We start from the raw sequence: 18,025 nt of genomic DNA, 5'->3' as shown, positions 1-18,025 counted from the left end.
AAATTCCATATATTTAAGACCATCTTTTAAAACTTATCGTATAATACATTTGTATAAAGTTTTCTCTCTTAAATTTACAACCAGATCCATAATGGATTTTTTAAAAAATCCTAAACTACCAGGATTTAACTGTTACAGAACATAAAAGGTGGATTGAATACTAAGAAGAGAGCAAGATGAATTTCAAATTCCAAACACAAGTTTTATCCAGGAAAAAGATTTACTGAATTTTGAAAACTGGAATCAGGGAGGACTTCAAGTTCAGGAAAAATTCATCAGGCCTCTTTCCAGTAGGGGTGAAGTAGGGCTCTCCAGGCCCCTGCCATCTTGCTTCAATTCCAAATTCAACGACAAAGATGCAACTACTAAATCACAAGAATCCCTCTTCCCAAGCCTCCATGCCAGGAAAGAGCAGATACTAGAGCATCAGTGGCATCAGAGAAGAGCACAGACCACAACAGAAGTTTGCACTCCAGCCACTTCAGTATCATGGGTCAACGTGGTACTCTAAGTGCATCCACGGAAGTCCCTGATTATTTTTCAAACGAGTCAACTTCCATTTTTTTTGGATTTGCACGCCTGATGAAGGATTTGCCTTTGTCCCAGGTACTGAGAACACGGTCAGGCTTAGATGTCTTAAGTGGACTTAAAAATACCTATTTTCCCCCAACTACTTTTACAACATTTGAAATCACAAACGTGAATCAGAAGTAACCCTAGAGAACATTTCATTAACCCAATCCATGGCACAAATTTTCTACAATATGACATCTCTGACGTGTATGTCAATCCACTCTCGGCTCAGAACTACTCACCAGAGTTACACTGTTTTTACCTACATAGGAAACATTTGCTGAATGACCGCAGTGTGCTAGGCACTATTCTAGGCACTGGTTAGAACGAGGTAAACAAAGCCTGCTTCCATGGAGGTTACATTTTATGGCAGGCAAACAAAGAACGCAAGTATCAGAGAAAAACATGACAGAATAACAAAGCAAGGAGAAAAAATAAAAAGTAAAAAAAATAATAAAAAATGGGAATAAAAGTAGGGTTAGGAAGTAGCAGCAGTGGGAGGCTGTAACTTAAGACAACCATGGAAGTACACAGATGAGGGAATGATGATATGCAGGCAGTGTTTTCCCAGAAGAGGAATTAGACTAAGCAAAGGTCTGGAATGATAATTTTTATGTCCCTAGCGGCCAGGGTAGCTTAGAGCAGGAGTAAAGAAAAGTAGTAGAGAAGAAGGTCCAGAACAGTGCAGTGCTGCAGGCCACTGGCGTGTCCTGAGACAGCTGGGGAGTGACAGAGGGCAGCACTCTGACTAGCACCGAGGTGGCATGATCTTATTTATATCTTGTAAGAATCACTCCAGCTGTCAAGTGCAGAAAAGACGACAGAGGTGTCAAGGAAAAGGCAGGGTGAACAGTTAGGAGACTTGCAATGCTCCAAGTGAGAGATGTCATTTTAGATCAGGATGTTAAAAGAAGAAGTGATGAAAAATAGATCCTACCCATAATTAGAAGACAGACTCAAAGATTTTCAGGCAGGGGCACCTGGGGGCTCAGGGGGTTAAGCCTCTGCCTTTGGCTCAGGTCAGGGTCTCGGGCCTGGGATCGAGCCCCACATCGGGCTCTCTGCTCAGCACAGAGCCTGCTTTCCCCCCCTCTGTCTCTCTGCCTACTTGTGATCTCTGTCTAATAAATAAATAAAATCTTAAAAAAAAAAAAACCAGATTTTTAGGCAGATTGGATGTGGGACATAGGTAAAAGTCAAGGAGGACTCCAAGGCTTTGGACTCAAACACGAAGAATGCCCTCCCCTGGTATGTGGAAGATGGGAGGCAAAGTAGGAAGCTGGATGAGAAGATGGGCTCAAGAGTCTGTAGATCAAGAAAGAGGTCTGGGTGAGATTCTAGATAGTTGTCAGCAAACACAAGGCATTCCAAAAGCCATGAGCCAGGTTAAGAGCAACAAAGGAGTGACTGTGAACAGAGGAGAGGAGAGCTCCAAGAATAAGCCCCCCACTCCAAGAGAAGGGCTTGCCAATAAGTGTTATGAAAGATGAAAGAGAATTTCAAAGGAGACTGAGAAGGAACAGGCCTAAGGAAAAAGAGGTAGAGCGTGGCATCCTTGAAACCAAAGAAAGTATCTGGGGAAGGCATGACGTAATGTGTCAGTGCCGGCGACAGGTCAAGTAAGAGCAGGTCCAAAAATGGTCTCTGGGACGAGCAACACAGGGCATGGCCATCTTAACGAGAGCGACACTGGTGAAGTGGGAAGGGCAAAACCTGTGGGGAAAGGGGTCCCAAAAGAAAGAGAAGGGAGGAACTCAAGAGAAGGAATATATGCAGCTGTGTCAAGTCAAGAAAAGGAGATAAACAAGACAGTAACTGAAAGATGAAGTAAGGTAGAAAGGATTTCCTTAAAGGTGGCGCCAACCTTTGTTGCAACCTTGTGCATGCTTATGGGAATGATCCAGTAGAAAGGGAAAATGTACACAATAAAAGAGGGAAATAGCTGGAATGACAGTTGAACCGGAAAGAGAGAGGAGCTCTCAGACCTGAGTGCGAGGGTGCACTGACAGAAACTCGGACAGGGCATGCGGAGGAACTGAAAGAAAGTAGAGCGTTTGGCTGGGAGCAGGCAGAAACATCAGAGGATGCAGGGGAGACGGGGAGTTCGAAGACGTTCTCGTTCTGTTTTTCTCAGTGATAAAATAAGCAACATCCTTTCCTGGGTACATAAAAGAATAAGATCCTAGAAATGTACATCCCCTATCATGGAATCTCATTAATTCATAAAAGGAGATAAAAGTTAGGGGGAAAATACATTTAAGCAACTTTCAGATGATTAGATTCTTTATAACGTTTTGATCGTTTCTTAAAAACTTCATTCCATAGAATATAGAGGTAAAATCTCATTTGGAAAAAAAATAATTGTCATCAGAGTCTTTTGTTATATATGTGTCTGTGTATTTTGAAACAAAAATTCGAATTCCAGGTAAAGCTATATTAATAAATATATAAAGGCAATTGTAACAAAATTTAAAAAACATTTTGTCACATGTTAACTACATATACAATGTTATGCCTTCTTTCAAACTCCAAGTCCATTCATGATTTTTTATGTAGTTGTATGTAGTTGTTAATCAGATTCTATTCTTTAGGTTGTTTGTGGATTTGTATGTATCCCAGATGCACATGGTTTCATGGTTTCATATTAATGGCAATGTAATGTTCTACCACATAATTATTTCCTAATCACTAGGCACTCAGAGATTTTCCCCATTTTTTATTATTATTATCTTATAATGCATTATTTGTTTCGGGGTACAGGTCTGTGATTCATCAGTCTTACACAGTTCACAGCACTCACCATAGCACAGGACCTCCCTAGTGTCCGTAACCCATCACTCCCATCCCAACCCTAAGCAACCCTCAGTTTGTTTCCTGAGATTAAGTGTCTCTTATGCTCTTATGGTTTGTCTCTCTCTCTCTCTCTCTTTTTTTAAGAGGGTATGGGCAAGTGGGGCGGTAGGGGGAGGGAGTCTGAGGGAGAGAGAGAATCCTCAAGCAGACTCCACTGAGTCCCAAGTAGGGTTTGATCCCAGGACTCCACCATCATGACCTGAGCTGAAATAAGAACGGCCGCTCAACCAAATGAGTCACCCGGGTGGCCCTCCCCCAGCTGTTGGTTGTTTTGGGTTTTTTTAAATATTTTATTTATTTTTTCGAGAGAGATCATAAGTAGGCAGAGAGAGAGGAGGAAGCAGGCTCCCCACCAAGGAGAGAGCCCGATGTGAGGATGAATCCCAGGACCCTGGGGTTATGACCTGAGCCGAAGGCAAAGGCTTTAACCCTCTGAGCCACCCAGCGCCGCACCCCCCACCGCAGTTGTTTTAAATTACAGATTGTACATCTATAAATATCCTCATGCAAACAGAGTTTATTTCCTTATACTATAATCCCTCAAGTGAAATTTCCAGATCAAAAAGTATCAGCAGTTTACAAATGAACTTCAAAAACACCGACCTTGCATTATTGACTTCTGTACTGCAGTGTTTAATTTGGTACTAATATATGTCAATAATTCGAAATAGGTTTGTTGAATTAGTGAACAAAAGAGCAAATGAATGAAACATGTTAAACATGTCAGGATACTATGTAGACTATTCTCTACAAAAAATTATTGCAGGAGCACCTGGGTGGCTCAGTTGGCTAAGTGTCTGCCTTCAGCTCAGTCATGATCCCAGGCTCCTGGGATCAGGAAGCCTGTTTCTCCCTCTCTCTCTGCCCCTTCCACTCTGCTTGTGCTCTCCCACACGCAAGCGGTCTCTAACTGACACATAAAATCTTTAATAAAAATTTTAAAGATTTTAAAAAATTATTCCATTTTCCAACCAGAAAAGCTCTTCCTAGGGTACAACTAGCCAAGTTGTTTGTAATTTGCTCATTTAGTATGATGTAACCTTAATTATAACTTCAAATTATTAACAAGGTTTAACATTTGGCTAAGAGTTTATTCACTAATTGCATTTACTTTGCTGTTAAACAGTCTATTTAATATGGTATGAGCATATTTTTTTCTGTTAAACAAATGTACCACAATATTTTTTCAATCTGTCATCTTGCTTTTAAAACCCCTAAAGGTTTTAAGGATGCCTGAGCGGCTCAGTCGGTTAAGTATCTGCCTTGGCCTGGGGTCATGATCCCAGGATCTGAGGATCGAGTCCCGGATCAGGCTCCTTGCTCAGCAAGAAGCCTGCTTCTCTCTCTGCCTGCCATCTCCCCTGCTTATGCTACCTTTCTCTCTGACAAATAAACAAACAGAATCTTAAAAAAAAAAAAAAAAAAAAACTCTAGAGGTCTTAAAAATTATAATGAACCATATCACTGATAAAATCACTCCATTCCTATTTTTTAAACTTTAATATCATAATACCTTACAATATTGAGACTAAATTTCATTTACATTTTTATTCATACTATTTCCTTTTATCAATTATTTAATAATTCTTTTACCTGTTGTCTTATCTGATTTGTTGAATACTAAATCCAAATAGCTGGACCTATTACTGAAATTGTCATTCTATGCTACTCATCTCTTTTCTGACTTTAATAACATATTATTGCCATATAATAAAGTATTATATATTTAGAGTAATTTTTATCTAGTCTTTCATTACCGCTCCCTTAACCTCATCACTATTCCTTTGACAATCAGTTTTAGAATCCTACAAAGTATCTTACAAGGATTTTAATTACATACATGTAATTAAATTACGTGAAATACATTAAATCCATCTACTTACCTAGGAAATATCACTATGACTATTCAAACTTCCACAATCAAGAACTGGATTTTTCATCTAATGGAGAGGTAGGGCACACACAGGTCCTTGATCAGAAACCCAGATTTGAATTTCAGCACTGTCATGAACACTGATAATGTATCAAACTTCTCTACACTTCCTTAAATTCACTTGAAGTATGGAAAATATGAACCTTCTTGGTTAATGAGTGAATACACATAAAACACAAGCACACACAGGCATAAAGGAAGAGCTTTGCTTCAGGATCTCTCTACTGTCCTTTGACTTTTTAAAATACTTCTAATAAGCTGCCTTTAAGTAAGCATTACGCCCTAGGAAATGAAGATTAGGGATTTTCAGAAAGAGATTATTCAAGAAAAAATGACACACTGTTAGAATTCTAGGTTTTTGGATAAATTTTAACACTGGAATCATTTAAAAGAGACAAGTACATGAAATAATAGTAAACTTCTAAAATTCTACATATTTTCCTCACATAGGAGTGAATAAAATGAAAGATCCTGTAAGAACTCCCAAAAAGCTTTCATTCAACAGGCCCAAGAAAGGACAGGAACAGTTTTGGGTTTTGTGTTTTCTGCATCAGAAACTTCACCTGCGGCACCAACTTCACTACCGGGTGGGCGAGACGGCCTGTGAGCCCTGCATGACCTCTGAGATGCACGTGCCACTTACCTGCAAAATCACAGGCGGTGGGGTTACAGTGAGTTCACTAGTCCGAAAACAGTGGAATGAGGAAAATCAGAAGCCATTTCCTTTATGATTTTATAGTAAATATTAGAATTAGGTGCTTGGCAGTAACTTCTTCAGATCTTACCCTAATGTTAATTTATAATGATGCCTGCATTTCCAGAATCTGTGAAGTCCGCTGTCAGGTGTGCCTGCAACTCATTTTCAGTCATCATACTTTTCTTTCAGAACTACAAGCAGTTGCTAAATGAAAACTAAATGGTCAGTGTTTAGTCCTTGAATATGATGCATGCAATTTTGGTTTCCAATTTTCTCTGTTGTAAGGAATAAGCGTATGACATAGAGTCATAAACTAAGCCCCAAAATACAATAATGGAGTTTTATATGAAAGCTTCCATTACTAAAATTCTTTTTACTACAAGGCTATTACTTTCAAGTTTTTATTAAAACTATTCATTCTTTGTCTCTTAAGAAGCATATATATCTTTTCCACTGGGAATTGAACTATTTTGTCTACAAACAGGAACAGAAAATATTACATAAAATATTACATTATAGACATATCTAATAGCACAGCTCCAGCTGGTCTCTTACTACTAGCCAATATTATACCCTAACAAATAGGTTCCCAGTTGGACTACCTTCTTATCCAAGTCCTATACCTCTGGAGGGAAAATTGCTTGCTCTCCTCAATGCTTTGTATTTATCCCCTTCTCCCTTTCCTCACCAGAAAACTATCCTCTCAGAGGACCTATGTTTATAAGCTTCTCCAAGACCCAGTTCAAAACTTCTCCAGTCTTGCGAAACTGTACATAATTTCAAATAAACACTTGAAAGACAGTACTGTTCTGCTTTCAAATTACTCATTCTTCCAAATTTGTTCAATGCATACTATGGAATTTTTACTCATCTGTTAATAGTTATGATAAACATTAAGATCTAATAATAATTTTATTTCCCCTAACTGCAAAATGTTGGTAGGGTGACGACAGAGATGGCTACACCTGATAACACAGCTACTGTTTTCCTGATACCCAGGTACCTGTACATGCATGAGCTCATGTACTTTCTACAGCAACCCTGTTTTCTAAGTGCTATCATAACACTCACTCTAGAGATGTGGAAACTGAGGCACACAGTGGTAATGTGCCAAGGGTTACACAGGTCACGTGTGACTATTTAACAAAACAGTGATGCTTTCCCTTGCCAGGTACTGTGAAAGCAACTTAGAAATAAACTCATTTAATCCTCAAAACTACCCTAAGAGGCAAGTATCATCCCCATTCTTCCAATGAGGATACTGAAGCACAAGACTTACCATGACCTCCCGAGTCGTTAAGTGGCCAGCCAGGGTCTGAGCCCAGGCAGTGCAGACCAGATGCCTTAAGCTTCACCAGGCTACTCCACTTTCTGAATTAACAGTGCAGCAATCAAATGTGGATCTGAAGTTTCTAAGTGTTAAACTATAGCAACATCCTGTTGAGAATTATATTTATGTGTTCTTTAGTTTTACATATTCGGTCCACATATTTCTTTTAACATTATTTATTTGAGAGAGCAGGAGGGAGTAAGTGGGGGAGTGGCGGAGGGAGAGAATCCGCAGGTAGACTCCCTTCTATTAGCAGAGCCCCACGGGGTGCTTGAGCCACAACCCATGAGATGATGACCTGAGGTGAGAGAGAGTTGGAAGCTTAACTGACTGAGCCACCCAGGTGCTCCTACATATATTCTTTATCTACATTCTTTAGTATACACATTTAAGAGCTTAATATATAAAAATTATGGTACTAAGTGCGGTGAGAGGACTTAAATACTATTAATACCTTATTAGTTAATACCAGGAGTTTCTGGTCTATCAGTAGAAAAGAGCCATGGCCAAAAACCATAGGACAAAGAATGATGCAGTTAAACGCCATAAATACGGCTCAAAGAAAGTATTAATGTTTAGCAAAGGCCAACGAAGAACGTTTTCATGATAAAGCTGGACCTGGAAGGAAGGGTAAACATCCTACAGATACTTTTTTTTTTAGATTTTATTTATTTATTTGACGGGGAGAGAGAGAGCACACATGCACAAGGAGAGGGAGCAGCAGAGAGAGAGAGGGAGAAGCAAGCTCTCCATGGAGCAGGGAGCCTAATTCAGGGCTTGATCCCATGTCCCTGGGATCATGACCTGAGCTGAAGACAGACACAAACCCACTGAGACACCCAGGCACCCCAACATCCTACAGATACTTCTATCATAGGATTAACAACACATCACTGTGATCTCATGTTTTTCTTTCCCAGTAGACTTAGGTCTTTTAAAAACAAGGATTTTTATCTTCATCTCTCTAGCACTCAACAAAGTCATCACTCAGAAAATGGCTATGTGAAGAGGGTAGAGAGAATGTTATGGAAAAGCCCATTCCAAAAAGAGATCGTAAGCTTAAAGAGAAAAGCAGAAAAGGAATTTTTAAAATCTTAGTTGCTGTACCACAGGCAGTATCTCTGTGCAGACCAAGTCCCGGGACCCCATTTTCACCGCATTCCATGAGAATGCAGCCCCTCTACGGGGATTATGGAGCTGCTAGATTGTACAACACAACAGGCCTGATTACAGGCATCCCTGGTCACACGTTCTTGGCATGGGAAAGAAATGTCCTAAGCAACTCTGCTTTTCTCCTTGCCACTCCTTGATATGCTGTGGCTGTACTCTTTTTTTTTTTTTAAAGATTTTATTTATTTATTTGACAGACAGAGATCACAAGTAGGCAGAGAGGCAGGCAGAGAGAGAGGAGGAAGCAGGCTCCCTGCTGAGCAGAGAGCCCGATGTGGGACTCGATCCCAGGACCCTGAGATCATGACCTGAGCCGAAGGCAGTGGCTTAACCCACTGAGCCACCCAGGCGCCCCATGTGGCTGTACTCTTGAAGAACTCATTTTAAGAGTTTATATTTTAAAATTTAACATCCACATAATATCATGGAAAATAATTATGCTAGTTATATAATAATATTATATTATTATAATATAAAATAATTATGCTAGTTTCAGAGAGAAGGGACAGTACCACAGAGCAGTTGAGCATGGACAGACTCCAAAGCCAGACCTCTTGGGAGCCAACTGAGGCCCCACCACTCAGAAGCTTTATGACCACGAGAAAACTACTTCCTCTCTTTCTGCCTAAAACATCTTCATCGTGAAAAGAAAAAAAAAATGATATGGTCCCACCGGGCTATTATGAGGATTACGTGAACCTATGCAAAGCATTGAGCAGAGTGCCTGCCACAGAATAAACATGGAACAAGAGTTAGGTATTAATCGATTGCCCATTCACATCGGGCCCTGCAGAGTAACTGTTCATACTCCCCTCCCCACCCAGTGCAGGCCAGATATGATGAAATCAGGGACAGAATGCTGATGCTGGCACACAATGGTGCGCGCCCTCCTGCCCCCCCCCCCACCACCACACTGCTGTAGTGCTGTGAAATAAAATTCCTGCCATGTGGCTTCTGACACATGCTGCAAACCCCACCGCTCCAAACAGTGGTGTTAAGGCCCAAGTATAAAACATGCAGTACTCCCAGTGAAAGTTTAGAAGTATCTATAAAACTTAACTCTTTTTTCTTGACATCCAGGGAAATTAAATTTTAATTTGTGGAAAAAAAACATTTTGGGGTTTCCAGAGAGTACAGATTTTCCACGACAACAGAAGTTTTCTCCACAGAAGTGTTGCTACAACCTACTCTGAAGGTCAAAAGGAAAAGAAAGTTAAGAGGAATGAAAAGAGTTTTAGAGGGGGCACCTGGGTGGCTCAGTGGGTTAAGCCGCTGCCTTCGGCTCAGGTCATGATACCAGGGTCCTGGGATCGAGTCCCGCATCGGGCTCTCTGCTCAGCAGGGAGCATGCTTCCCTCTTTCTCTCTCTCTTCCTGCCTCTCTGTCTACTGTGAAATCTCTCTGTCAAATAAATAAATAAAATCTTTAAAAAAAAAAAAAAAAAGAAAAGAGTTTTAGACAGGAAGGATGGATAAAGGAACCAAGTATGATCAGAAAAAGAAAAGGAAAATAGCCTCCTGGGCTTTTCAGTAAGAAAGCAAAGACTGCTTGCTCTTTGAGATCTACGAGCAGGTTCTATATCATCAGATGTGTTAAAGTCAAAGGCATCAACGTCAAGGTAGTCAACTTAAACTGTGTTCTGACTTTGAACTTAAATACAGACAGAAATATGGACGGATGAAAAAGTAGTGTCTTAGACTGAAGTCACATGAACAACTTCATAGAACACATGTTAACAGGCTTCTCTGTCATCCTACTGACAACTCACTGGAAGAGGGTGTTGCCACACTACTAGGCAAACATAATTAGGTCATAATCCTCCTTGTAACTCTGCCACCAGGCAGAAAAGTAGAGTGGGTGGAGCACATACAATGTGTCTGAAACAAACAGAGGAAGTAAAACAAAGCTTTCCTTTGCATGTCCGTTTCATGCTGGTAAATCCAAATTGATGGCAAACAACAAAAATAAAATTACATCAGCTGATATTTTAAAAGCCTGGTTGATTCTAACTAATTCTGTTTACCTAAATTCTTTATTGACTTTAATCTCAGTACTGAGTGAGTTTTGTTGTTGTTGTTGTTTTTAAGATTTTATTTATGTATTTGACAGAGAGATCACAAGTAGGCAGAGAGGCAGGGAGAGAGAGAGAGGGAAGCAGGCTCCCTGCTGAGCAGAGAGCCCGATGTGGGGCTCAATCCCAGGACCCTGAGATCATGATGTGAGTTGAAGGCAGAGGCTTAATCCACTTAACCACCCAGGTGCCCCCCCCCAGTGAGTTTTTGATCAAACAAGACTTTACATTCGCTTTGCATCAAAGAAAAAGATTTCAAAGTGCTATCTGAATTAAAAAAAAAAAAAAAGTTTTATTTTTAGAAATATTACTCTTATAACAGACTGATTATAAGGAACAATACGCAGCCACAAACTGTGTACCAGTAGAGGGAGTATTGGGACGGGAAAAACTGATATAGATCTAGGATTAATTCAACAAACCCAATGCTGTATAATTAATGTCACTTCTCAGTAAAGGTTTTAAACACTGGTGAATATCTGAATTTAGACACTTCTTGGTATTTGCTACACAGGCACTAAGTCACTGCTTATAAGGAGCAGTGCAGTAAATGCCAACACCATGGAGAAAGGACTAAATGAGACAGTCTGGTCCCAGAACTCAACTCACGACAAGAACAAAATAAACCAGAGGAACCAAAGGGTACCTCTGGTGAAAACAAAAGTCTAAAGAAACGCCCTATTCAACCAGGCACTTGGTCAGCTGATTTTGTTGTAAAAAGAAAACAAAATCAAACACTGATACCCAATTTCTGAGGTTTCTTTCACCATACAACTCATTTAATACAGACGAACAACTATACTCTACTGTTTAGTTATCTTTAACCTTTTTCAAAGGTTTCTGTTGAAGCCTCCCCACCCCCGCACTCTTCCTACTCCAGTAACTAATAGCCACTTACTATACTTGACCCACCCTGCAGTAACCATCTCAGCAAAGAATTTCTAATACTACAAATTCATAGAGGTAAAAAGGTTTGCGGAAGAAATTAGAGTTTAAAAACAAAAGGGTGGGGAGAAAAAAGACCAGACACAAAGGATGTTTAATCTGATCGCATCATTTATAGCTTAAAACTTCCCATGACTGTCCCTATATAGATACTGTCAAAGAATCCCTATTCAGCATAAACCGCCCCCACCCCCGAAACATCATTCTAGTTTCATGAGGGCCCATCACCACCCTTCATTCACTTTGAGCTTCTACAACTGTTTTTTTATGCCTTTACACTTGCTTTTAATGCTACCGTAAATGCCCAGTAGAGTAATACAAGCAAAAGACTCTGAGTGGTTTTTTAATCCTTTGTACCAGTGACCTTGTCATTTAACTGATATAAACTGTTTCTACATCCAGCAAAAGTGGACCTGTTTCTCATCTACTTCAGAGTTAGAATAAATGAAATAACATACGTAAAGTAATGCAGGATGCCAAGTAGAAACTAAAGCACTAAATATTCGATCCTTTTCCCAGCTACCTCTACATCTCAACTCCTACCTACCCTTTAAACCCCATTTTAAATACATGTTTGTAAAACCTTCCATGTGTTCAATTTACTCCCCCCCCCCCCAAAAAGAATCAACAGCCTATTCTTCTGGCTCATAGAGAAACTTCTATTGTATTTTAATTGTTTGTTGATGGTCTTTCCATTCTATTAGAGAATGAACACCTCCAGGGTGGGATTTTTATCTAGTTACTGCCTACTCCAAATCTGACAGAATCAATAATGTAAGCTTAATTAGCATTTGTTGAATAAATGAATGATCGCATTAAAGTATTAGAAACTAAAACCCTTAGATGGCCTTTCAAATATTTTGATAGTAACACTTTTTTAAAGAGCAGTCCTATGTTAAAATGGTACCCTAACAGAAATGGAATTATTTTTTTAATGTTTCTGCTCACTATTCCAAACAGTAAGTGCCTCCTATAGGCTAGGAATACCCATCAGTGAACAAAATGAACAAAAGCCCTGTCCCTATGGGCTTATATTTACTACGGGTAAATCTGTGGAAGAGTTTATAACAGCAAATTTGTCTGAAAAAAATAGCAAAAGCCACATTTTGTTATTCATCAACATCACTAAGTATCAAAAAGACCAAACAAAAACAAAAATAAAAACAAAACAAAAAACACCAAACTTCCCATAAAATTTAATTACTCAAAAAAAAAAAAAAAAAGGCATGAAATTCACCCAGATTTAGTGTACTTAAGCAAGCAAAACTGATTTAGTGTCTCCCTAGCGCACCCCCCCTCCAAAAAAGCTCATGTTAAGGACACATTTCCTTGTAACTAAAAATAACTGACTTCTCCTTTGGGAGGTGAGTAATCCTTGTGAGTTTTAAGGATTTTACATGTACAATTACATGCTTTGTATAATCCTAATTCAAAATGTGGTCTATTTCAAAGCTTATTCATGACTTTAGCATTCCTCATTTTATAAGTAAAGAAGGCCTATGTACTTCGTATCAGGGTTTCTATTCTAAGAGTGTCTTGCTGACAGATGGGTCTCACCAGGACCATGTCTCAACTGGGATGCAGAGTCAGGCAAGCCACCCAGGTGTCAAAGAACAAGGATGTGAGATACACACGTGTCTACAGTTCCCGCACATCAACCTTTCCAATCTTACCTCCTCTTCATTCTCTTTGTTGCAACCACCTTGGACCCCAAGCTTAGAAGGTCCTTTCTGCATCTCTGTTAAAACACTATTCATGTGTCAACATACCATTTCTCCAAGGAAGAGCTTCCGGCTTCCTTCTCTTAGGATAACTGCAGCCTTTTTGAATGCATCAGCCCTCTCTCCCTGACAGATCTTCTCAGGGAGCCTCGCAAATTCTATCTGGATTATTCCTACCCCGCTACTCTTACTGGATTTAAATCCTCCTCACCATTCTGCTACCCACAACAGGGGCTCAATTTTCCCTGCAGATAAAGAGTAAACAGAGTATCCAAATACCCAATATTTGTCACACCTAAACTCTAGGAAGCTTCATTCAAAGATCTCTGCAAAACATTATCCAATTTCAAAATCACAAGATTCACTCTTACTGAACAAATCTTGCCACCTAAAATTGTTATTTCTAGGTCAGAAGGAACAATAAACATGGTTCATGCGTCCCAAGCAGAAAATAGGGAGAAAAGAAAGTTATTTATCGAAGGGTCCTGAAGGCACAGGTAGTTCCTCTACAAAGAGGTTTCATTTCAACTGTACTTTTTGGTCATTTTGGACTTTAATGTGCCAACTTAATATTTTACTGAGAGACTGGCCCTGCTTCCCTAATTAACAGTACAATAAACAAAAGTCAGTAATGACAGATTTGGGATATAAAGTGCAGTGAGCTAGAGTTTGGTCTCATGGTTCCTAAACAGGGAATAGTATAAATGGGGCTCACTTGCCCTTAAAGACTATAAGGAAGGGGGTGAAAAACATAGTATGTCAAGCAGTGAATGGACAAATCATTAGGAGTCCCAGGTTTAAAGAGTTTTTATCAAGCGCCAGCCATAGGGGGAAAAAAAAATAACTTCAACAGCACTCTAAAGGAAGGAAACTGACTTATAAAGTGAAACACTTAAAAAGCATCAGCAGCATGTCTTAGAAAAATTACTAGATTTACAACCCCCTACTTTCCCTCAAAAGTGCTTTCTAATAATACCGAGCACATTCCAAATAGCTTCTGTCTGCCAAGAACTTGCCAATTGTACCTCCCCTGCTCAGCAACCAGGGTGAAAAATCAATGCCAAGGGAACCTTAATCCTTTCATTTTTGAAGTAATTGCAAACATCTATCTTGCTGGGCATTTATCCACAGGGGGAGTGGCTCCTAAATGAATTTAATAAGTGAACATGACCTTTAATAGATAATTTGGTTCCCAATGGAAAGAGAGGCAAAGCAAAAAAGAATGGGTGAATATGGATTTAAAGAAAAAAGTTAGAAAAACACAGAGAGAAAAAAAAAAAAGAAAAGAAAAACACAGAGAAGGAATTCATTTGGGAAAATATATGAAAGCAAGAGGCAACAAAACAGTGATGGCAAAAGGAAAAAAAAAAAAAAAACAACTAATACTCCAAAGAAATGACTAGAGAAGGAACGAGTATATGGGTAGCAAAGAATAGAGTCCAGAATCACTTGATTAACTTTAAAAATTATCTTACTGGGAATTTAAGACTGATGGGACTCGGAGTTTGGAATCCTAGAAAAGAAAAGGGGCTAGCAGTAGAAAAAGTGAGACAATACAATAAAGAGACCCTCCCCTCAGAAGCTCTAGAGGGACATCAGGTAGGGCTGGATCAAGGTGATGACTGGGGTTCACAGAAGTGCTAGGAGATGTAACAATCGCGCGGACTCACTGTCCATGGGAGATCGAAGATTCCACGTGGGCTTCTGGGAGGCCACAACGAACACCACCACCCCCACACACCCTCCGCCGGACACTTAGAGCCCAGAGTAACAAACAGATGGGCTCTCGAAACCAGACATGTGGAATGTTCTTGGGGCCACTAAGCCCGGACGGGGACCCCAGCGGGGCAAAAGGAATGCAGGGACCAGGGTCAAGGGCGCCCTTCGCAGAGAACCAACTCACCGATGCCGAGCCCCACGACCAGGCGGCCGGCGAGCAGCGTCTCCTTGTTGTTGGCCGCGGCCAGCACCGCGGACCCGGCCGTGAAGAGGGCACTGGCCAGCAGGATGGCGGCGCGGCGGCCGAAGACGCCGTTGAGGGCCCCGCCGGCCAGCGCCGAGACGGCGGCCGCCCCCACGGTGCTGGACACCAGCAGCTCCTGCCACAGCGCGTCCAGGCTGAGCTGCCGCTTGAGCAGCAGCATGGCCCCCGACACCACGCCGGTGTCATAGCCGAACAGGAAGCCGCCCAGCGCGGAGAAGACGGCCACCACGTACACGAAGGCGGGGGTCTCGTCCTGCTGGAACTGCCGCCGCGCCGCGCGCTCCAGGTCCCCGACGCCGCTGCCGCCCGCGCCCGCGCTCTGCAGGCTGGCGCTCGACTCGGCGGCCGCCAGGAGGCTGCGCTCCCCGGCCGCGCTCGCCGCGTCCGGCTCCTGCTGCTTCCTGCGCCGCTCGCCCATGAGGCTGCTCAGGCTCCGCAGCGTGTACTCCACATTCTCGCTCGCCTTGCGGGACATAGGGCAGGGGCCCGGGACTTCCCGGGGGGGCGAGGCTCCGCGGGCCGGCGGTCTCCGAGGGCTGGACAGCCCAAAAGGGCAGGACCTACGCCGCCGCCTTCCTCCTCCCGCCTCCCGCTCCGGCTGCCACGGCAGCAGCCGCCGCCGCGGCTGCTCCGGGTAGAAAGTTGCTGCCCGCGGAGCTCCGGCGCTGCGGAGTTGGAGCCTGGCGGGTCTCACTCGAGACTCACGCCCCGCGCCTGCCGAGCTGGCGCTGCGGAGCGGGCGGGAGGCGGGGCCGCGGGTCACGTGCACTCCGGGCCAGCGGGGCAGGGCCGCGGAGACGCTCCGCCCCCTCCCTGGGTGGAGCCAGGCTCGGGCCGCCCGAGACCTCTAAACCCCACCCTCCCGGTCTGGGGCGACCTCTGACCCAGGCTCCTTAATTTAGGGTACTGGCATCCTTAGGAAATAACCAGGCCTGGGGGCTGCAACTGGGGAGCTGGCCAATGTGGGAATGCCAAGTTAATAGGCTTCAGACAAGAGAAAAGAGCTGCAATGCTTGCACAGTGTGGGAAGCCAGGGAGAGAAAGCCTTAAAACAGCCTGATCTGCCTTCTAGCAACCGAGGGATGGCCAAAGCTGGAAAAGGCCTAGAAAGATATATCCTGCTATGGTACATAGCAAGCCTTCTTTCTTCTATAATAGTGTGACGTAAATGAGCTAGCTCTGGAGCATTCACAGCTGTGTTCTCCCATCTCTACAAGCAGTCTCCCCTCATTGCCAGTCTCTCCTCAATTTATGCTTATTGTAAAGATATGGTACATCTTAATTCTTTAAGGACAGAGGTAACGCACCCCTCCTGCCGATGAATCCCAAAATTCTCCATGAATTCCTGATGTGTAAAAAAAAATTTACATGTATGCATTCCACTGGTGTATAACCAGATACTTCCCACTGGCAGAAATTAAACCTGTAGAATCCGATCTCTGATTTAATAGGCAGCCTCCACCTCCCTCCCCTAACAGGCGCACCAAATAAAGGAGGTGCCTTATTTGCTTGAAACAAAACAAAGATGGCATTATTTGTAACAGATTTTTTTAAACTGTTAAATTAATTGCCTGTTGTTGAGTCCCCTCTACTTTAAGTCATTTGTAAATCATTTTATACAGTTCCACTTCAAAAGAGAAAGGTTTCTCTCTAATTTGCTTTCTTTAGGCTGAGGGCATGAGTTAAAGCAACATATGATTCTATTTCTTACAATTTCAGGGCCCTTATTTCCTTTATTTGAGCAAAAGTTTCTTAGCCTGAGGCCTATTTTTCATGCAGCTTTTTCCTCTTAGAGAAAAAGATTTTGTCATCCCTATTTCAACAAAAAGTTTTATTAGAATTTGCCAAAATTGCTTTCATTTGGATTGTCATGATTATCTCCGTAATATAGCTTTCTTTTCCAGCAACCAGGAAAAATGAATGAATGAGCTGAGAGGGTTTAACTGTTTAAACTGATTGTGTGGCTTTAAAGGAAGGCTCTATCCTGATTCCCAAGGATCAATTAAACAAAGAGCTCTTAGCTCCGGAGCAAGGAACTCTAATATTCAGACTTCAGGAAAGATTCAGGTGAGAGCGCGTCTTTTTCCGCGTTTACTGTAGAAAACCTGCGCCCCCTGGTGGTGAATCGGCTCACCATTTTTATTTTTTTATTTATTTATTTTTTTTTTTTAAGATTTTATTTATTTATTTGACAGACAGAGATCACAAGTAGGCAGAGAGGCAGGCAGAGAGAGAGAGAGGAGGAAGCAGGCTCCCCGCTGAGCAGAGAGCCCGATGCGGGGCTGGATCCCAGGACCCCGGGATCATGACCCGAGCCGAAGGCAGAGGCTCTAACCCACTGAGCCACCCAGGCGCCCCGGCTCACCATTTTTAAAGAGACCGACTCCCTATGTGAGAATCGGCTGATATTGTTAAGTTACTCTTGTTGAGCTACAACAAACTGCCTTTTATTCCAAGCAGGTGTAGTAAGTGCTCCTGAGTATTCTTCGGTAGAAATTCAGATTTGGTGTCACAGAACACTAAACCACTTAAAATTGTTCTGTATCATCAGGACATTTATAAATCTAAGGTCAGATTATATCTCAAAAGAAATACGACATGAAAAAAAAAAGTTATCAGAGAGTTAAGCAGAGTTCTCCTCCGCGTTGGAAGGAGCCAAGTTTATTTTACACCAGAGCGGATTCCTAAATGGAGTTCCCTGAATCCTGTTCCAGCTGCAGACCATGGTGAAATGGAAAGCTCGTCAGC

General features: G+C 42.0%; 1 protein-coding gene across 1 annotated transcript in view; it reads right to left on the bottom strand.

Annotated features, from left to right (window-relative positions):
• Positions 1 to 16,028, bottom strand: part of SLC2A13 (solute carrier family 2 member 13) — a 374,984-nt gene extending 358,956 nt beyond the window's left edge. Inside the window, exon 1 of the mRNA XM_059185645.1 lies at positions 15,197 to 16,028. Within this exon, the coding sequence (XP_059041628.1) occupies positions 15,197 to 15,752 (556 nt within the window). The 5' untranslated portion in view covers positions 15,753 to 16,028. The remainder of the gene's footprint in view (positions 1 to 15,196) is intronic.
• Between the last annotated feature and the right edge of the window lie 1,997 nt (positions 16,029 to 18,025).

Source organism: Mustela lutreola, chromosome 8, assembly GCF_030435805.1.
Source record: "Mustela lutreola isolate mMusLut2 chromosome 8, mMusLut2.pri, whole genome shotgun sequence".
Taxonomy (NCBI): Eukaryota; Metazoa; Chordata; class Mammalia; order Carnivora; family Mustelidae; genus Mustela; species Mustela lutreola.
Note: the sequence above shows the minus strand (reverse complement) of the source record. Positions and strands in the feature narration are given on the sequence as shown.